The 20,313-nt window shown below is 40.1% G+C and overlaps 1 protein-coding gene across 3 annotated transcripts; it reads right to left on the minus strand.

The window, feature by feature from the left end:
* Nucleotides 1-4: 4 nt before the first annotated feature.
* blnk (B cell linker) lies at nucleotides 5-19,376 on the minus strand. Of its 3 annotated transcripts, none has more exons than XM_054599703.1 (23): nucleotides 19,218-19,376; nucleotides 18,940-19,002; nucleotides 12,301-12,347; nucleotides 8,244-8,309; nucleotides 7,746-7,792; nucleotides 6,313-6,350; nucleotides 6,104-6,221; nucleotides 5,743-5,846; nucleotides 5,482-5,554; nucleotides 3,400-3,425; nucleotides 3,274-3,302; nucleotides 3,116-3,172; nucleotides 3,012-3,039; nucleotides 2,880-2,931; nucleotides 2,654-2,708; nucleotides 2,526-2,550; nucleotides 2,376-2,406; nucleotides 1,944-2,028; nucleotides 1,826-1,854; nucleotides 1,637-1,692; nucleotides 1,468-1,551; nucleotides 1,206-1,361; nucleotides 5-491 (listed from the first exon to the last, which is right to left on the minus strand). In XM_054599703.1, exons 1-23 carry the CDS (start codon nucleotides 19,284-19,286, stop codon nucleotides 375-377), a joined length of 1,455 nt encoding a protein of 484 aa, XP_054455678.1. In that variant the 5' UTR covers nucleotides 19,287-19,376; the 3' UTR covers nucleotides 5-374. The 3 variants fall into 3 exon arrangements, with proteins under 3 accessions (XP_054455678.1, XP_054455677.1, XP_054455679.1); XM_054599702.1 differs by having other exon boundaries at nucleotides 2,526-2,553; nucleotides 19,218-19,375; XM_054599704.1 differs by lacking the exons at nucleotides 12,301-12,347; nucleotides 18,940-19,002; nucleotides 19,218-19,376 and adding an exon at nucleotides 8,723-8,830 and having other exon boundaries at nucleotides 2,526-2,553.
* Between the last annotated feature and the right edge of the window lie 937 nt (nucleotides 19,377-20,313).

Here is a 20,313-nt window from a genome sequence, read left to right on the forward strand (position 1 = left end):
GTAATGACGTTTTATTTTCTATTTTTATTAAAACAAAAATGTACAAACTTGTGTTTTGTTGGCTCCCCAACCTGTTTCTGTCATAAACAAATTGTCTGCTTCTTTCAGCTTCAGCAACACCTGTCTCCTTCCTCGCATTCATGTTAACACACTGTGTACTGACTGAGCATTAAAAAAACAAAACATCTCAATAAAAAGGCGAGTTAAAAAGTCATCTGTGTCAGTGCTCCTTTGCCTCTGCATGGCCAGCAGTGCAGGCTGGATCTCAAATTGAAGGAGGAAAGAGGAGTCCGCATGACGAGTTCTGTAAACAATAGTCTTGACAGCCAATCACAGCAGGTGTGGACGCACGCCGCTTGGCGAGTGGGGCCGATCTAGGGCCTCGCAGGGAAGCACAGCTTGGTGGCGTCCTTGGTGTTGCTCTGGCTGTCAATCAGCACCAGAGGAGTCCTCTGGTGGTTCTCGATGATGTGGGAGACGCTACCGAAATGCTGCGAAAAACAGAGAAGGTAGTTTAAATGTCCTTGAGAACAACACATTAGGGTTATTAAGCAATTTATTTTGCTTTAAACATTTTATAGGAAGAGGTGATCTTTAGATACAGTCAAGAAATGGTCCAGGTGATTATTTATGAGTAATATAAGTGTAATTATTGTCAGTAAAACAAAGCATTCCACCTTGTATTTCAGCTAACCTGATTACTACCACAGAGTTTTATACATTTAGTCCACTTCTTGTATTGAAACTGCCAAATGTTCTCTTGTTGGAAAAATAGAAGAAAATGAAGATGTTGCCATGTGAAAAGAGTCCTGTTATTGTGTCGCTAGCTCACCAGCTGTGTGCATTATATTCCATGTCTGCCTCTTTATTTGAGCGTTCTTGATATAGTGACCTTAAGAATTCCACGCCACGTGCACACCACTTTCTTTGCAAACAATCCCACAATTCCACAGTTTTCTTGGGTTTTGGTGTCCTAGCTGATGCCTTTCAGCCACACATAATTACATTCTGATCTTTTTAAATCTTATTTGGCAAACTAACAATCCTAATCCTAACAATCCCAGCATCAGCACTGGATTTAAAACCCTGCGGCTATTACTAAAGACCAGCTAGAGCAACATGCACGCCCGCGGACACATAAACACGGGTCTTTTTACAGATTATATAAACTCAAAGACAGTCAAAAACTTGAACGTCCTCTGTACCTCCTCCCCTTTCTTCTCTCGCCCCAGAGCGTACTGCTGCGTCGTTGCCATGAAGCGGATCGGGATGTTGTACACTCGGCCATTGTAAAACACCACCAGTGTGTAGGGCTGCTGTGTGTCTTGACCGGAGCTCTTCCTCACCATAAACGCCCCGTCCTGAGACAGAAAGAAGCACTCACAGTCAAAAAAAGCCCAGCAGAGGGGGGTTGTTATGGGATATAAACCACAGACTCACTCATTTGGATAATTATACGATTCTCACCTTGTTGGAGCGACACAGGACGTCGTCAGCAGTCTTGCGGTCGCATGCGCCGGCATACCAGGGCTTCTTATAGAGCTCTGCATCCTTAAAAAACAAGTAAATGCAGGGTAAGATTGTAGCTTGTTGAATTATTTATTTATCTTTTTGATATAATGTTGTAAGAGCACACCTTGTCTTGGTTTGTTAACCAGTTCTCAGTGGAGACACTTCCTCTGTCGGCTGGCTCTGGGACAAAGGAGACACAAACATAATGCAGATATTTTTGAATTTCTTTCACTTCATGTTAGAGTTATAAACAACTCCTCCTGTTCACGTGGCTGAAAACCTGCTGAAAGACTCGAGAAGGAGCTGTACTCACTGGGGGAGGTCAACTGTGGGAAAGGGATCCTGCAAGAGAGACAAGAAACAAGAGGCGATTAAAGGGTTACTTTTCCTCAGTTCTCCCAGTGTCGTGTCAAACTGTATGCACGTCTTACTTTGGCCGTTTCATGTCCAGTGAAAAAGCTTTTGGCGAAGGCTTGTAGTCAATTTGCATCACAGGCATATCAGGCAGTGTTCGGCCTGTGGGGGATCCAGACGTATGGTGATCAGGCTGCATTTCGCCGTTCAGTAATGAATGGAAATCAAGGACGTTTTGCACAATGTGTAAATGGTTTTTTTTTCAGTCCAGGAGAGGCTAATGCTGCACATCTGCTTTATCTGCATTCCCTTTTAACTGTGAGAGTTTAAATGTGGGAAATCTATAATGACTTGTACTTTAAGTCATCAGTGTATGAGCAGCATATATTTGTATAGAGTTAATATCATTATTGGACACTAAATGTTGGTCATTTTAACAATGTTTAATAAAAGCTCTGGTGTGACTAATAATGAATGCACATAGTATCTGATTCAATGTAAACACTTACTTTCAAATTCCCTAGATTTTAAATCTGGCTTCTGCAAAAAAAAAATATATATAATTTCAGCATCATAAACAAAAGCACATACTGACATGTTGACAGATGTCAGCTGATCCATTTAAGACAAGTATTTGTTGTATTCAGTGCAATTCCTACCGGCTTTAAAGATGGTTTTGGTGACCTGCTGGGAGAAAAAATAAATAAAATCAGTCAAACAGTGACTCCCTTCTTTAAGGTTTAAACAGATATATAATTATTAAAATATCAGTTTAATTGATGCTTACTCTCTGGGCAAAGGTTTTGGTAGAGAAAGGCCATTTGTAGGTTTATCACTGGAACCTAGAGATGCACACAATGACAAGTGATCTACCAGTTATTGTGACCAGCTTTGGCAAGACACACATCTTACTAATGTCCATTAACTGTTGGGAAATATATTTTTCTGGCCTCCTCTAGATGTCCTAACAAAGTAGAGCGATTCATGCTGGCAGTCTTTGATTTCATACGCACCTTCGATTGGATCACAGACTTCATATTCATCTTCGTGTGCAGGCTCCTGGACCTGGAAAATTCACAACACTTTTAAGTCTGCATCTTCTCAACGACGCAAAAAAAAAAAAATCTACAAAACAAGGCACTTACAGGAGTAGGAGATCTCCTCATATTCTCTCTGGAGAAGAAACATGTCTCATTATTAGTGTAGTTAAGTAGGAAAGCAATGCAATGGGTTAAACGTTTGGTCCTACCTGGGGTTGGGCTTGGGTTTTAAAGAAGGCGACTGTGTTGTGGGGATTGGAAACTGCCTGCAAGGGAATGCTTAGTCTCAGACTGCAGTCAAAATGATTTTCTAAAATACTGTCATTTTGTATTGTATGTCTATGCAGTTAACCACTCTCCCACTGACCTGCTTGCTGAAAGAGATAATGAGTTTCCCTGTAAAAGATGCCATAAAACAGGACCACAATCAATTCCACATGTAAATGCACTTTGAAGAAATACTTGGAATGGCATTGGTTACTTAAAAGCCTACCTCTTTGTCAGGAAGTTCATAAAAGTCTGAAAAGCAACCAAAGCCAGAATTAGACACACTGTAGAGAGAAACAATGGCCTTGTTTTTTTCTGTGCTGGATGGCATTGTTTTCATTGGTTCAAACATGTCTTCAGCATTCAGCAGAATATGCCCTTGGGCGTGTTTTTGTGTGTGTGTGTGTGTGTTTGGACTAACTGCTTTTGACTGTTTCTCATTGTAGTGTATTTACAAAGACTTCTCATGCACAGGCCTGTAATCTGTTCATTCATTATTGAAGACGTAATGGAGGCCTCCTTTTTTTTCCTTCCGTGTTTAGCCATGCTGGCAAAATAGCAGTGTTGGGTCAGGCAACCACTTAACAATTATTACATGGGCATAAAACTTCTAAAATCATGATCCCCAGAGGATGAATCCTAAAATGTTAAATCTTCCAGTGAAATATCTACTTGAAGGATTGGCGCAAAGGTTTTTCTACAGACATTCATTCTTACATAATGATGTATCCTAATGGCATTGGAAGATCCGTCGATTTTTCCCTCTGCCACCAGCATGAGGACGACATTTGTGGTTTGAAGTGAAATGTCACATATTCAACACATAACCAAAAAAGTGTGGAACACATCTGCATGCCTCCCTTAGAATAACTTTGGTAATTCTTTAGTGTTTTATCTAGCGCCCTTCATCAAGTCATAAGTTATGATTTGTCCAATGCTTTTGAATATGACCCAACACCATAGACTGTATAATACAAGTGACGCCACCCATTGGTTTATTGGTTTAGATTTTGTCATCTTGGCCGTCACCACCTTGGTTCAACCAGAAGTGACACGAGAGGGTGTGGCTAAGAACAACCAAACGCTGATTAAAAATAACTTTCATTAACGGAAAACACACTGTGAAAGAGTTGTAAGACAAAAACACAGACAATTCCCACATCGGACAACGCTGTTGTAGCGACCTGTCAATCACAAGGTAGCCTTGCACTAAAGCATCCTGCTTTATGGTCTATTTTACTCTAAACTGGACCCTATTTTACAACAATAACATCATGATGTATTGAAGAAGAATTGAAACTAGAGATTGAGAACATAAACTAATGTTTACAATGTTTACTGAGATAATAAATCAAGTGAGAAGTAGAGTTATTTTCTCATAAAGTTTGATACAATCAGACTGATTTTTGCAACCACAGGAGTTGCCCCATTATGATTAAGTACAAGACCCTTCAGCATTGGCTTCACTTTTCAGAACAGGAGGTTGCCTCTTGCCAAAAACCTGCAAAACTAATGTCTCTCCCATCAACATCAGCTGTACTTAATGTTTAGTGCTAATTAGCAAATGTTAGCATGCTAAATTGCTAAACTAGGATGTTAACAATGTTAACAATATACCTGCTAAATGTTAGCATGTTAGCATGCTAACATTAGCATCAGCTCAAAGCGCTGCTGTTCCTCAATCTAGCCTCATAGAGCCGCTAGGGTTGCCACTATCCACTAACCAACTAACTTTTCAGATAAACAGTCTAAACAGTATAATCTGACTTCTTTAAGTCAGTTTGAATTCTATTGACAATTAGTTTTTTTCAAATAATCAAATTCATGTCGTCCTTTAACATCACCATGCTTGGAGATACATGGTCCAGTGGACGGGAACAAATTAGCAACTAATTAAATGCAGTCATCACTGCACATCACGCACAGTTTCTCTTTGCGTTTCAGTACATTTTCAGATGGTGTATTCCACGCAGGGTTTGATGGTAAGAGAGCAGTGATGCGTGGAGGTCATAAGGTTCAGTAATTCTAGAGGTCGACCCCTTTGGGAACTGGTTTTGAGGCACAGCATGGTTGTTGTACCTACCAGGACTGGGTATACGCTCTAGTAAAGATGTGTGCAACATGGGACGGTCCCTCCCTGCTCTGCCCCCACCATGCATCAGAGAATTTGCATAGAGGCATGAAGATTATCATCATTAGCATTATTTTTATCATATCTTTATAATCCTTGCAGCAGTAGTATCCATGTTACTTTTCATATATTCTAATCGAATACTCTGTCTCCTCTCTATTTCAGTATGTTTCTTACTGGAGGATGGATTCCCTGCAGGCTCCACGTAGTTGTCGTCGTCGTTACTGCAGTCGGGATTGATGTAGTCCTCCTGCAAAGTGACATATTGTGAAAACAGGGTCATCTGTCCGCACAAATGGGAAGGTATATTTAGCAATGCACAGGATATGGCGAAATTCTCCAAGACACAGCAGCGTTTGTGTAAGTGTCCGAACGACACGGGCCTAACTGCAGCACAGTGTTAATGTGGGCTGTGTGTGGTAGGGGAAGTTGCTTTACTTCATCGCTCCCCTGCTGGGTGGGCTCGGGTGGTAGTTGTTTGGAGGCTTTGCTCGGGCGGAGGGGCTTCCTGGGCGGCCGAGAGGGCCGGTTACGGCGGTCGTCTGGAAAGGGGAAGCAGAAGCAGAAACAGGACGTCAGCATTTGCATGAAGTTCCATTCTGAAGCCCTCTGTGTATTGTGGCTTTGGCGATGCAACTCCAGCTGGAGGAGAGCGATCACTGTAAAGGAGAAGCTGTTGAAGAATAGAAACTGTGTGTGAAAAGGTTCGTCATGAGGAGAAGAGTTTTTGGTAGACATTTGTGGTGAAAAATAAGTGCAGATGTAAACGGTTCTTCTTCGTCAGCTGACCGTTACTGACCGAGGTACTCCCCACTCGGGACGGAAGCAGAGGTAGTCGTGGTGAAGGCCCTGTGGCTGGGAGGAGGCTCGTAGCTGTCGTCGTGGTCTTCACGTGGATCCTCATATGTGTCATTATCCTGGGAGCAACATATTTGTAATGTTTCTAACAAACACCAGGCAAAAACAACACTTTAAATAGCTTAGAAATAACACATTTTCTATACTTACGTAATCTGGTTCAGACAGTTCATCATCTTCCCTGTCACCTGTAAACATTTAAAGAGATTTCATTACAATGAGGGAGAAATGTAAAACAAATTGTGTATCATATTAAACCAAGCCAGCTAAAAAAATTAACAAACAACAGTATTAAATTCACCCGAGCAGGTGTCAGAGCACATTCTCTAATTTTAGAGCCAAGCCCCTGTTTGAGGAACCAGCGGAGTGCGTCTCCTCACCTCTTTACCTATTGAATAATGTTGTTTTTTCAATTTAGTTTAAGCAGAGGCCAAATTTAGCACAGTGGGTTTATCGAAATAACATCTTGAAACAGTTGCGGTGGTGCATACTTGTTTTTCTCTAGCTCAGCTGCAGTCTTTTCATTTGGACATTTCATGAGCTGGGAGGCTTTAATCGGTTGAAAGAGATCTAGTATGTGTTTTTTCCCTATGAAGCGGAGAAGGCAAATACGAGATGATGTATAAGAAAATGTTATAACTGCAAAAGGTATAAACGACTGGTTAGCTCAGTACCACAGCTGATTTTGGGCTGTTTTTGTTATTAGTGATTGTATTATATGCAACATTACCTCCATAATTAGTGAAAATAAGTGGAACTTCTTAACATATAGGGGTAGAAACCAACTAAGTACATATGCTGTAATTAAATTACTTGTACATTACTTGAGCATTTCAATGTTATGCTTAATACAACTACTCCACTACATGCCAAAAGAAAATATGATACTTTTCACAAATTGTTCTGACTTTGACTTACTAGTTGTGCAAGATTTTGCTTAAAAAACCATATGATCAGTTTACAAAATATGATACAGAGATGAAACTACCCAGAGGTATATAAAATAGTTCAAGTGAACTGTGACATTTAAAATAATAATGCATCACTAAAAATATTCCTGTAATATACAGTATACATATTATAATATTCTACTCTGTATAAAACTCTGAAAGGAGCTATTCTGCCCAACGGATGATTTTGCTTTAGGTCCTTTAACTATATTTTGTATCGGTGCATTTAAAATAATCAGTGGATTTAAGTGATTCCTTTTCATTTGAATATGCTGGGCAGGCTCACCCACATTTGTACAGTGTAATATTATGTGTTTGTGTGGGCAGAATAAAATGAATACACTCCTCATGTAGTGTAGCTGATTTGCAATTATGAAGACTGGGCTGCTGTATTTTTGGTGTCTTATAAACCCATGAGGGTTGGGCACGTTATGTGCATGACACGAAAATAAAGATATCTATCTATTTATCTATCTATATCTATAGAAATCCAAACTTCTCTGCTCTCTCCATTTTTTCAAGTCTCAGATGGACTTGAACACAGGTGGATATCATTATGTTAGTATTATGTATTATTTTGCACCACATGTGACAATCCTCTTGTGGAACAGCTGATAACTTCTCAGCTCTTACCTCTGTAATCTCTCGCAGGCACTTTTGGAAGCGGTTTGCTCTTCAGTCTGCCGTACAGAGAGAGACACTGACATCAGCAGCAGGCAATGAATGACTTCACAGTGCTATGGTACTTTGTCTCCGGGTGAAAGAGACATCGATTTGCATACATACATCTCAGCGGACACCTGTGCTGTGAAAGCAGTTAGCAGACTGCTGTGCAACTTTAGCAGACGGGATGAGAATCAGTGGGTTCTGGGAGACGTGTGTCATTATGACATCTGTCCTTTAAGGGGACTCATTTGAGGAAAGGAAATCGAAACAGCCATCTGTTTATGTTATTTTTGGTCTGTGGGTCTTACTCTTATTCCAACGGTTGCGAAAGAGGAATTGACATTCTCTTATAATGAATATGTGCACCGCGTGGAGACAGCAGGCGGACTTCTCAGACATCTGTCTCCAAAATTAAGCATGGAGTAGAAAGAGTGGAGTAAAGATCTTGAGATTTTAGAGACTGACCTTCTCAGTTTGTTCAGAAAGCTGCCATCGTTCTTCTTGATGTCTTGGACGATCTTCTGAAGCTGCCTGGAAAACACGATTTGTCATTCAGAAACGAGTCCTCAGCTGAACGAGTTGAACACTCATTTTCAGCATTTAAGGGTGCTTTAGGAAGACGGCTGCAGTCTTCACGTCAATTAGTCACTCCTCATTTTATCTTGAATTCTCTGCTATGTCCAATTTCTGACAAGGTTCATGTTTAAGTACTTATTTATGTAACGTTAAAAGGATTGATTTTTACACTTTTTACAGTTTAGACCCTTTCTTGCTTGTGGAGGAAAGTAAACTAAAATTTAAGAAGTTGTGGTTTAGTTTTTGTTCAAAGCACCACATATATATACACACAAATATAAATACATATATTAAAAAGTATTAATTACAAGTGCAATTGTGTCATTGCCACTTGGGAGCAAAATCTGAAATAAAACTGAACTCCTTACCGAATCTTTGCCGTAGCAGGAGCAGCGAGTTTACTTAACGTATCCATATTCATGTTTAACATCTTTGAGCCTCAGTCCTCTCCTGCATTAAGTGTGTGCTGCCAGAGTGTTTGCAGAAATGTGACAGTAACTGTCTACGAGTCACGTCTTTGTCATAGAGGGGAGGAGGGAGTTCATTCTGACCCGCCTCTGCAGGAAAAATCACTTCTCTTTTCCACTCTCCGTCTCTCACTCTCACACACAAATACACACACACACACACACACACACACACACACACTCACATACTCGAGCAAGAGATTTCAGTGCACAAACCTGTTGCTTCACATCTCTCCTGACCCTCTTCAATTCCACGTCCTTCCTATTTTAACTGCTAATAATAGCTACCGGTGTACACCTGAATAAGATCACTGGATGAGGCCTTCAAATTGATGGGGGCCTTTTTTCAAAGCTTTTTTTCACAATGGTCACCCAATCACTCTCTGCTATTTCACACACAAACCTCCGTGTCTGAAAAGTGAAGCCAAAGCGGCAGTGCCTTAAACTTGCATTCTCTCTAATGGCCATCAGGGGGTGACTCCTCTGGTTGTAAAAAGAAGTCTGATTATATAGAAGTCTATAAGTAAATCAACCTACTTCTCATTTGATTTATTACCTCAGTAAACATTGTAAACATGAGTTTCTGGTCTCAATCGCTAGTTTAAAATATTCTTCAATACAGCATGATGTTCATTTGGTAAATTATGGTCCCATTTACAGTTAAATAGACCATAAAGCAGGGTATGCTTTAGGGTGTGGCTACCTCGTCATTGACAGGTCGCTACCGCAGCGTGGTCTGGTCTGGGAGTTGTCTGTGTTTTGTCTCTTTCACAGTGCGTTTCCAGTTCATCAAAGTTAATCGGGGCCTTTTTGGAAGTCTAAAAAGGTCTTATTCATGCGCTGGTTGAACTTAGCCCCACCCTCTTATGTCACTTCTGGTTGCAAAAAGCCAATATGGCAAAGGACAAAAAAAACAAGATGGCTCGAGGCTTCAAAACAGCAGTCCCCAAACCAATGGGCGACAGCACAATGACTAAGTCCACTTCTTATATACAGCTTATGGTTTTTGGGGAATTGCAATGGCAGGCAACTACTTGGGTCAATGTTTACTTCCTGTCAGCTGATGTCATTCACATACACTTCAACAGGAAATAAACTGGGACACATGTAGAAAGTTTACGTTTAAAACTCTGAAATTGTATAGTTGTGATGTAAAAGATCTTGACAACTTGTTTTTTTTGCTATTTAAATGTCTGTTTTACTTGTGATCACAGTCAACCACAGCAGAGGAGGACAAACCAGGGAGCTGTCTGTGGTCAGAAATGTGCATCCAGAATTAAAGAGACAGGTTTGGATTTTGAAGGAGCTGTGTGTGTATGAGGCACAATGAGAAGTCTTTAGACATCCCTTAGTCACCACTTGGTCTGGAAATTAATGTGAAACCATTGGGGACACGTATGTGTGAATTTAAATTCCTTTCACTTCACTACGTGTTTTCCGGTTAAGACGTTTGAGTTATTCCTGGCTATGTGAGAGAGTAAAAAATGTTGTGTTACATAGGAACTGACCTACTGTATGTGAGGTCATTTCTGTAGCTTTTTCTACATTGTCTAAGAGGAAAAGAGGCTATCCTCCCTGTGTGTTCTAAAACCATCAATACCATTTAATATAGAATGACAGAAAAATATTTAGTATGTGTCAATAGTATGTAAAAAATTCCAGGATGTCTTCCTTTATCTGGTCGTATTATGCAGTATGCAAGCCTGAATGTTTTCTGGTTATTCTGACCCACAATCCTCTGCGCAGCTGATATATGAGCAAGAAGGTCAAAGTTCAAGGTGCAATGTTATGAGGAAGTAGTATGTCCCAATTGAATGTATACTGCATGTAACAGTACGTACTATGCAAGGGAAGCTGCAGTATGTAGTAGAGGTAAACAGAATGGGATTTTGTGATTGTGTCCATGCTACAGCTACAGCAATGACATGTTACTTCCTGATTCGAGTGTATGAATAACCACATATAATACAGAAACTCAAATAGAAAATTATGGAAGCCCAGGAAAGACAATGTTCAATTTAGTTGTAGTTGCCATATCAGTGGAGGGTATACAATGCAAAAATGCACTTCACTTGCATTTTAGCACCATTAGTGCTGAAATGAAAATTATTAAATTAAATGGATTTTGGATTCTAGAAAACAAACAAAGAAACAGACAAAAAATGTACTAGGAAATGGATTTGCATTGTTTGATTATAATTGGTGGAGAAAAGGCTTCACAAAATAAAAAATGTAGTTTGACCTTGAATTTGGTAAAGATTTTAGCTTGTATTTAATCATAAATAGAAATTGTTTGTATGAAATATATTCATTTTCCGTAACCACTTATCCTGTTAAGGGTCGCGGGGGTGCTGGAGCCGATCCCAGCTGTCATTGGGCGAAGGCAGGGTTCACCCTGGACAGGTCGCCAGAATATCACAGGGCTGACATATAGAGACAGACAACCATTCACACTCACATCCACACCTACGGGCAATTTAGAGTCTTCAATTAACCTGAGCTGCATGTTTTTGGACTGTGGGAGGAAGACGGAGAACCTGGAGAGAACCCACGCTGACACGGGGAGAACATGAAAACTTCACACAGAAGGCCATCTTGCCCCGGGAATTGAACCCAGGCCCCTTTTGCTGTGAGGCGACAGTGCTAGCCACTGCACCACCGTGCTGCCAGAAATTGTTTGTATGAAATGAATATTTTCATTTCATTTTTGTTAAATTTATAGTCTAATCTATTATTTATATTAAATCATTATAAATAAAAGTGTTACACAGGGGGTTCAGACACATATTGAAAATGAAGTTTCAGTTAGACTGATTTCAATTAATCACTAATGTTGTCAGACCAGTTTTTGTGAGACACACATGTGGAGCTACATGAACAGGAACATACCTTACACACAAACAAACAAATAAACAAACAAACATACAGACAAATGTGCAAGTGTAGTCAGACACAACTCTGTATTTACATCTGCACATGCACACACTAACCTAGCTGTACAAACAAACTGTCAGCACACGCGCACACACACACACACACACACACACACACACACACAACACACACACACACACACACACACACACACACACACACACACACACACACACACACACAGATATTACACATTGTAATTGTATTTCTTAGATATGCTCTTATTGTCGTGTGGGTAGATTTGTATATATTATACTATACGCTTTACCTCCAGTATCCTGTCACTCAGAATTCATGCTTGATAATAATACTACTAATAAGAAAAATAATACCACCAGTAATAATAATAATAATAATAATATTATTATTATTATAATAATTAAAATACTCCGACTATCCCATTGGGTATGAAGAACATGCCATGTTTTATTCCCTTGACAAGTAAAAGTTAGGTGAGAGAAGAATGGGAGGAGTGAGGTAGCCGAGAAGACAGGAAGTTGTTCGATTGATGTGTGTGATGACAGCGCTGTTAAAGTTTTACTTACGGTTGGTGGATGAGACTGAACTTGTTCATGTCACTGACGGACAGGCTCTGTGGAAGTATCACAGAAATTGATTGTAAACACATGGCGACAAGTTAGGTAAAAATTACAGCGTTCTCAAATGACTGTGATTTCCTACTGCAGAGGTGATAATAGAAATTTGTCACCTTGTCACCAAAAACATGCACTTGTGCATGTCAGCCTATGAACGCTGCAATACAAAAACATTTGTGGTGTTCATGCATCGCCTCTTAGCCAACAGGAGATGGCAGCACCTCAATGAGGGCCATTCCATCAGCACAGTTTGGTTTTCTAATGAAGCCTGCATGTTATTTTTAAGCTGAACCAAAGAGAACGAGAAACCACGTTATTGTGACATACAGTATCCCCAGCATGGGAGCTGCAGGGTCAGATATGGCTACACGCATTACATAAATGCAAAACCCATAGATGCATGTCAATGTCTTATAATTGTCGGTATTGTAGGTTAGAAACTTCAGCTCAAAGACATCATGATACTCAAGAATGGAAGATTAAAATAAAATATTATTTTTTGGTGTGCTTTGTGTAGCTTATTAATACCCATTTACCAAAAATTGAATAAATCATGAACCGACACCATGAAGGACACAGACCTGACGACACAATCTCCAAAAGAAATAAAAGCAAAGTGGCAAAAATAAGTGTTTTTTGCATGCTGTTGCCTAGTTTCCATTTTGTGGATTAAAGCTACTGACCTTCGAGTGAAGCGCTTGCTCCAGTGACTGAAAACACACACCACCATATTACACAATTTCATAAATCATCAAGCACAAAGTTTATCCAGCCGCCATTGGGATTTTGTGTTTGCATTTAATGTCTGCTCCGCAGTGGGGCAATTGTGATTCGCAAATGAAAGGAAATGATTACCATAAAATATGCAACAAAATCCCGCTAAATTATGTATTCCCCTCCTCATTCATAATTCATCACTCTGGGTCGTTACTCGCTATGTCTCTTCCCTGCCTCATATTTGTCGTGATGCGATGACGATCCGGCGACAACAATTGAAGTGGAAGTTCGGATATTTTTGCGTTGACGTTCGTAAGGTGTTTAAAAATGAGCAAACAAAAAGAGGCTTGTGATAAGAGGCTAGTGTACGAGGTGTGAATCTGGAGAGTCTCCTGTGGAGCAACTGTGATGGTGCACTGTTAAGATGCCCAACAGTTGATTAAATAGTAGTTTTTTCAGGGCTGTTTATGACTTGATAATGCAGCTCATGCTACCTTGGTGTGTGAATGTGGGAACGCGGGGGCAACAACAGGACGTCTTACCTCGAGGAATAAGTGAAAGTCCTTTAAGCAGAGCTTGTGATTTAATCATTTGTAAATCAGAGAGTGAGATCACTTAATATGAAAGGCTTTACCTCCTTCAAAGTACTGAACCTTGGCCCCGCAGATACACACTTGATCATCCCACTGGCTTACAGGAGAATATCCGTATAAAATCAGACTTAGCCTTTTGACACCGAATAAAATATCAAACATTCGGCCCCGGTGGATACGCAGACGCCGCTCCTACATTGAATTATTTATAGGAGTGTCTGTGCTTGTTCAAATGAGACACAACAGCTTCACAAGCTGCAGCCACAATGCTTTGTGCTATGTACCAGGAACCCTGCCTTAAAGCAGCGCTCAATGACGAAGTTTGAAGTATTTACACGTTTTTATAACGTGCAAACAGTCCAAACAGCATTTGTGATAGAAACTACGAGCTACAGTGACGTGGCTTGTGTGAATAGCCATGTGTGTGAACCAACTTTTGAGCTGAAGATCCCCTGAATGAGTGCTTTGTTAGTCCTCATAGATATTTCTTCCTATTTTCTTTCAAGCCACCATCTGTAGAATATTCAGATATCTGAAATTATTACAACCTGGTGGTAGTATTAGCAAGACTAAGAGTCTACAGTTAAGCTAGCAGCTCTGCGAAGACTTCCTCATGTTAGCATGCTCTAACATGCTGTTTCATGGCGGGTATAACGTTTATAATGTTCGCCATCTTAGTTTAGTGTGTCAACATGCCAATTAGCGGTTCACAAAAAGTACAGCTGAAGCTACTGAAAATAATTTGCAGATATTTCAGAACAGAAGTATTGTACAAATTACAAATTTTAATTGCTGGATCTTGGGATAGAAATGATCCTGTGGGCACCATGAATCTTGATACACAATTCAACACATTCTTCATTCAAATAATGCAGCTTGGGCAATATACGTAAGGGTCAATTTAATGTAGATTGCCAGGATTGTGTCTTTTGTTCTAAAATGATGCCATCAACTTAATTTCAAAGATACAATAAGTATGTAAAAATTCTACACGTAGCAGCTTTAAATCATGATACCTAAAACAACCTACTACAATATACTCCATATGCTAAATATTAGCTTATTCCTCCACCCTCCACCATATAATATATATATTTTTTTGTGTTTATATTTTGTAACAAAATGGAACTACAAACTACATATTCTTTGCGCAACCCTGTCGTAATGTGACAATAAATGAACCATGTAACCGTGTAACCTTGGATAAATCTATGTCCTTGAGGTCTTTGCTGTCAGACATCTCTGCAGATGTTGGATAACCTGACTTAAGACCCAAACAATGAAGACGCTCTGGGTACAGCAGTACCGAGTTTAAAGCTCACAACCTGCCAAGTAAACACACATTGTGCAGTCTTATCTGTCAGTTCTGTCAGTTTGAGATCTCAGCTTCATCCCAAAACAGGCACATAAATGACCACTGCTTGTTCACGTGTTGCTGTCTTATTCCGTTCGGAACGGCAAACAGCACATGGAGGTGTTGACAGGGCACATTCATTAAAGCCTTCCATTGAAATGAGCTCCATTTCGATGAACTGAACAGCTACGCGACTACATGCCCGCAAAATAAGCTTTGGTGCTTTCACACAGCATATGTGCTAAGTCTCAAGACTGTCATCATGTGAGAGACTTTCCTTTCCACATGTTAACAAATCTAGGTTGAAAGTTCCAAAATCACAAGTGGATCAATTCAGTAGGATACACATTAACACCTAATCTCTGTTGAACATTTCATTTTTTCTCTTTCTTTTTAACCATAACCTGCATACATTTTACAAAGCACACATCCTTTGTATTTCTGCATGCCGCTGTGCATATTTGATCCTGACAACAAAGCCACCGTGTGATATATTTTCCAAAACATGTGTGCTGTCCTTTACTTTGAGCGTGACTTCCAGCTACGTACGGGTGGCGTCACAAAGATAGAGGCTGACAGCTCTTTTGATCCACTACATATCTCTTTTAACCCGTCTACCTGTGCGAGGAAACGTCGCATCAAAGAGATGGAAAACACCTTTATCTATATACTGACTGAATGTCATTCCCGTCCACACTGTAATGCGCAGACACCCACTGCAAAGACAGAATTAGTTTCTTTTTTCAATGCTGCTCATTCCTACCGCCAAATAAAGGGACGTTGTAGGTGGAGTGGGAAGAAGGTGCATTCGCAGCCCGGTGTTGTCTTGCGATAGCAGCTAAGATCTGTGTTGCCTACGTACTTCTGCCCATTTTCTTGAGGATTGCTATGACCTTTGCTCCATCTACTGTATAAACATCGTATGAATATGCAAAGGAAGCCAAAGGCGAAGCTCAGCGGCAGCAGCACACTCGCTGGATGTCATTCAGAGCCCCCGGTACAGGCCCTCTGCCCTCAGACACACGCTGAGTTACTGATGAGTCAAACAGTACTTAGCATAAAATAATCATTCTTCCTCTTCTTATGTGATTTAAGGTGACCAAACGACAAACTTTTCAGCCTTCGAATAATGTAAAAAACTGACAGTGGCACACTAGCAAGTGTGCTAGAGAGCTTTTTAGACATGTTGAAGTGCCCTCTCATCTGCATGTCTAATGACCTCTTTTCACAGTCACTGGCGCTATTTATGGTAGTTTCATTGATTTTATTTCTCCCCATCTGCATTCCGCAAAGACCCACCCTACTCTGTCTCTGATTGGCTAGTACTTGTTGCCTTCTTCGCAGGATTTGTTAAGTTTATTGCTGGCAAACTGATTAACAAGATCATTTAAAAGTTCCACTTCATATCAAAAAATGGTTGTCTTATGTTTGCAACATACATTTTAGAATAAAGTGGTTCTTGGAGTCAAAAAATATACATGTAAGTAAAAATGTGTTTTGTTTCACTCTAATTCCTTACACAACAGGGATTGAACCTACACTTAAGCCGCAAAGCTTACAGTAGCTGTTGTAAAATCCTCCTGCAACAGGAACTTACATTTGACTGCCAGAGGCAACAGCAGACTGTTTGTCATGAAGAGGAACTGGATAGTTCCCATGAGCAACAACAGGTACTGAGGTAGAGCGTGCCACCTACTGAACTCTGAGATAAAGTTTTTGGAAACTGACACATGCCTTGACAGTAATGACTTATAAGAGTTTAGGATGTCAAAACAAAAATCTATGAGGATGCAGAAGGCAGATTAAATATTAACACTGCTCTGTCTGACACACATGATGAAGTATATGTTAAAAAAGGACAAGGTACAATGACAAACAAGGACAAAGAGACAAATCACTCTTTATGTACACAGAAGGCTCTCTCTTTACAGTATACTGGTCAGGTAATCCATCAGGTAACTCACTGGCCCTCAAACTTTTACCGTTATGCCGTCCTTCAGAAACTGTAAAAAAGAAAAAAAGCCGCGAACCACCTCGCCAGCAAAAGCGCTTTCATCTCCATCAATCATTAACACTACTGTGGGAAACCAGTAATAAAAAGAGCCAAGTTGATAAACAAAAGATTCAGGTTGGCAATACAGCCTTGCTAGCTTTAGATCACTGTGGTTCATAATCATGCACATTAAGGTGCACTCAACCTTTTTTCCCTGGGTCATCCTCCCTGCAGTAGCTCAATTGAGCTAAATCAGTACCTAACATGCTGATGATTTATTGACCATCTCAAGGCCTTTACACACTGCAGACATGACAAAATATAAAACGAAAAAAGAGCTGAATACTCGCCTGTAAATAATTCACATTTAAACCATACCTAACGCGGGAATGCGTACATACACCAACCTCATGATGGCTCCAGAGGAAATCACGAATGGACATAATGTCGATGCGATGCATCCAATAGTTGTTAAGATATTTCAGTCTGTCCCAAAGTGGTGGACATTGCCATAGAGTCACGGTGCTAGCGAGGCTTGAAATTTAATACAACGTACTAAAGTCCACACAACTGAGTGCACTGAGAATGTTCTTCTCTGCAGCCTTGAAGCTGATTAAATTGAATGTGTGTGTATAGCGGTGAAATATTCTCGTTCAATACGAGCGTGGGTTTACCTGCAGCTTAATAGAGCGCGGGTGTGCTGGCTGAATATGTAGCTGTGGGATCTATCAGTCAATACACATAAAGGATGTATATGTATTTTTCAGATCTGCACCGGTAACTTGCACATCAAAGCCCCTGCTCTGAAACATTAATCATTTTGACTCATAAATATCCACAGTGAGCATATTTTTAGGGGGCGGGGGATAAGCCTGCGAGTTATAGGAGAAATACGATTCAATATTTTATCTAAAATGGAATCAAATCAGGGTCAGTGAATAATGAATAGAAGAGATTGATGCTCTCATTTGTTAGAAACAAGCGTTTATAAGTGTCCTCTAACAAGACGCATACGAACAAATGCTTCTATGGGCATGCCAAGGTATTACTGAGGTTTTATTACGGATACTCAAACTACTAAATATTAAGAAGTTATAAACCCATGCTCCAGTTATTTCACTGCATAAAATCCTCATTAGACAGCTTTCTCCCCCCCCCTACATGACTGTAGCAGATTTAATGATACTTACTTAATAAGTAGGGATCACAGCTTTATTATCCCCCGAGTCTCATTTCACAGTTCTTACTCTCTCCCACTGACACACAGACATCCTGTGCTCATTGTGTCAGAGGGCCTCTCAGAAACGTCTGAAGGCCCTCAGAGAGTGGGCACACAACGGAGATGACCGACACAATGCAATGAGTTTAATTTCAAAGCAGAAGTTGCAACCGATGTACTGACTTCCACATTAGGAGGTCCGCTGATTACACACTGTGTGGGAAGTAATACAAGCTACTTGGTTTACATTAGACACGTTTCAGATCCTGTAAACTCTCCTGGTTTTCAACTTTGGACGTTCACAGCTCTGCGAGCACAATTTAATAATTCATTATGAGGTTCATTCTTCAATGTATTCAAGAAATAGCAATTTGAAACATTTAGGATCATGTATTTTAACAGGAAGAAACAAACCTCTTCAAACACATTTGACTTTAAAAGAGTTATGAGGATGCTGCTAATGTTTGGCATTGTGAACTTGATTCCTTTTTTAAGCAAAACTGACACGAATAGCTGGAGGGAAATGTAATCATTCCGCATAATAATTGCTCAGGAGGATTTGTCCATTTTGGTGTAATTGACTAGCAAATTGAACACAGCCACAACCCAGATATGAACCTGAACTAGTTGATTATGTAACTGCAACAGGGATAGAACGAGTATGTTGCGGAGAATTCAGGTGAAAGAATGGAAATGTCAGGGAGTAACTCACCAGAAGTCTTTGTCCATTAATTCTCAGTCTGTTGACTGTGGCAGCACATTCCTGCATTTTGTTCTGAGGGCAATAAACACATATTGGTTGACTTTCCTGAATTCACATTTAACTACAAAAATTTAATTTAATGCCACTATTGAGAAGTACTAAAACATGAGATTACACATGATTCACAGAATGAACTACTTAACTTTTAAATGGTGAGAAAAATGGGTCTGTTAGCATTGGTTTTCTGATAGTGCCTTATTTCGTATCATTTTTTTTCTTGTACTCACCCTGTTCATAAAGAACGCTACTTGTGCATGGTCCCACCCTTCACACTCCTCTCTGGACGGCAGGTTCATTTCTGTCTCGACAGGGAACCTCTGAGCAGCAGTTTGCTATTGGAAATACAGTAATAGACTGACCCGTCACGCACCGCGGCTCCAACACACCAGCCAGCCTCAACAGGGAGAAGTACACACAGGGAGGTCACCTCATTAAAATCGACACATACTTTCTGTCTCCCTCCACATCATCATGGTATTTTTTTCGAAAAGTTATAAATATGTCCCAAGGATTGCATTGTGGCACCCACAAAAGGGAAGCAGGGACTTCCTCAAAGTCATATATAAAAGTATTGAGAAACCAAAGTATCATAATAGAGTGGGACTTGACTTTCACCTTCCAGGGCTCCCTTCATTTACAGTCAAGCTAAAGTGATTTATTGTTCATTTATTTTCATTTCAAGGTGTAATCTTATTTGAGTTGCAAGACTGCTCTGACTTCGAAGAGGGTAAAGATTGCTGAGGTGGTAATAATAGCTGCACTGTCTTTATTGAGCCATGTAGAGAATGCGCTTAATCAACTTTTGGAAATTCCCATCAAGCCAGGAAATGTGGTGATTTTTTTGTTGTTGCTCTAGCCAAAAATATGTCAGTAGGAACAGAGATCTAAATTAAATATGATAAAAGATGACTGAAGATGATTTTCTGGGGGTTTTATCAGACTGAGTCATGTAATGTTGAAAGTAACATATCCAGATTTGAGAAGTTGAATATTATTTTTGGATGTACCGGTCAGTACAAGGGCCGTTTCTCAATAAGTGAACTTCTCTGTACTTGTGTCCTCCTGAACTTGTGAAACGTCATCTAGCGGCCCAAGTACTGTTCCAATACACAAGTTCGCATTCAGCCAAGTACGGTCCAGATACCCGGAAGTGTCCTTGCTCCGCCCATTATATCGGGGATGCATCGGAGGAGACTTGTGTGGACTTTGGACAGCCAAGTATCCCAGAATGCATTTCACCAGCAAACAAGAGACGACAATGTCAGTTATCATTGTCTAAATACTGCTGTTGTTGTGTAACGGAATTTAGTTTTAAGATTTTTT

The sequence above is a fragment of the Anoplopoma fimbria genome, chromosome 6 (genome assembly GCF_027596085.1).
Source record: "Anoplopoma fimbria isolate UVic2021 breed Golden Eagle Sablefish chromosome 6, Afim_UVic_2022, whole genome shotgun sequence".
NCBI classification, from domain to species: Eukaryota; Metazoa; Chordata; class Actinopteri; order Perciformes; family Anoplopomatidae; genus Anoplopoma; species Anoplopoma fimbria.

What these genes read in the sequence shown, in the direction of transcription:
- blnk (XM_054599702.1), bottom strand. Translation starts at nt 19,286, where the DNA reads ATGAACCTGCCGTCCAGAGAGGAGTGTGAAGGGTGGGACCATGCACAA. An exon ending in TGAGGAGATCTCCTACTCCT is followed by an intron (nt 2,932 to 3,011) that starts GTAAGTGCCTTG and finishes TGAATTTTCCAG; the next exon opens with GTCCAGGAGCCTGCACACGA. An exon ending in AGTCTGTGATCCAATCGAAG is followed by an intron (nt 2,709 to 2,879) that starts GTGCGTATGAAA and finishes GTGCATCTCTAG; the next exon opens with GTTCCAGTGATAAACCTACA.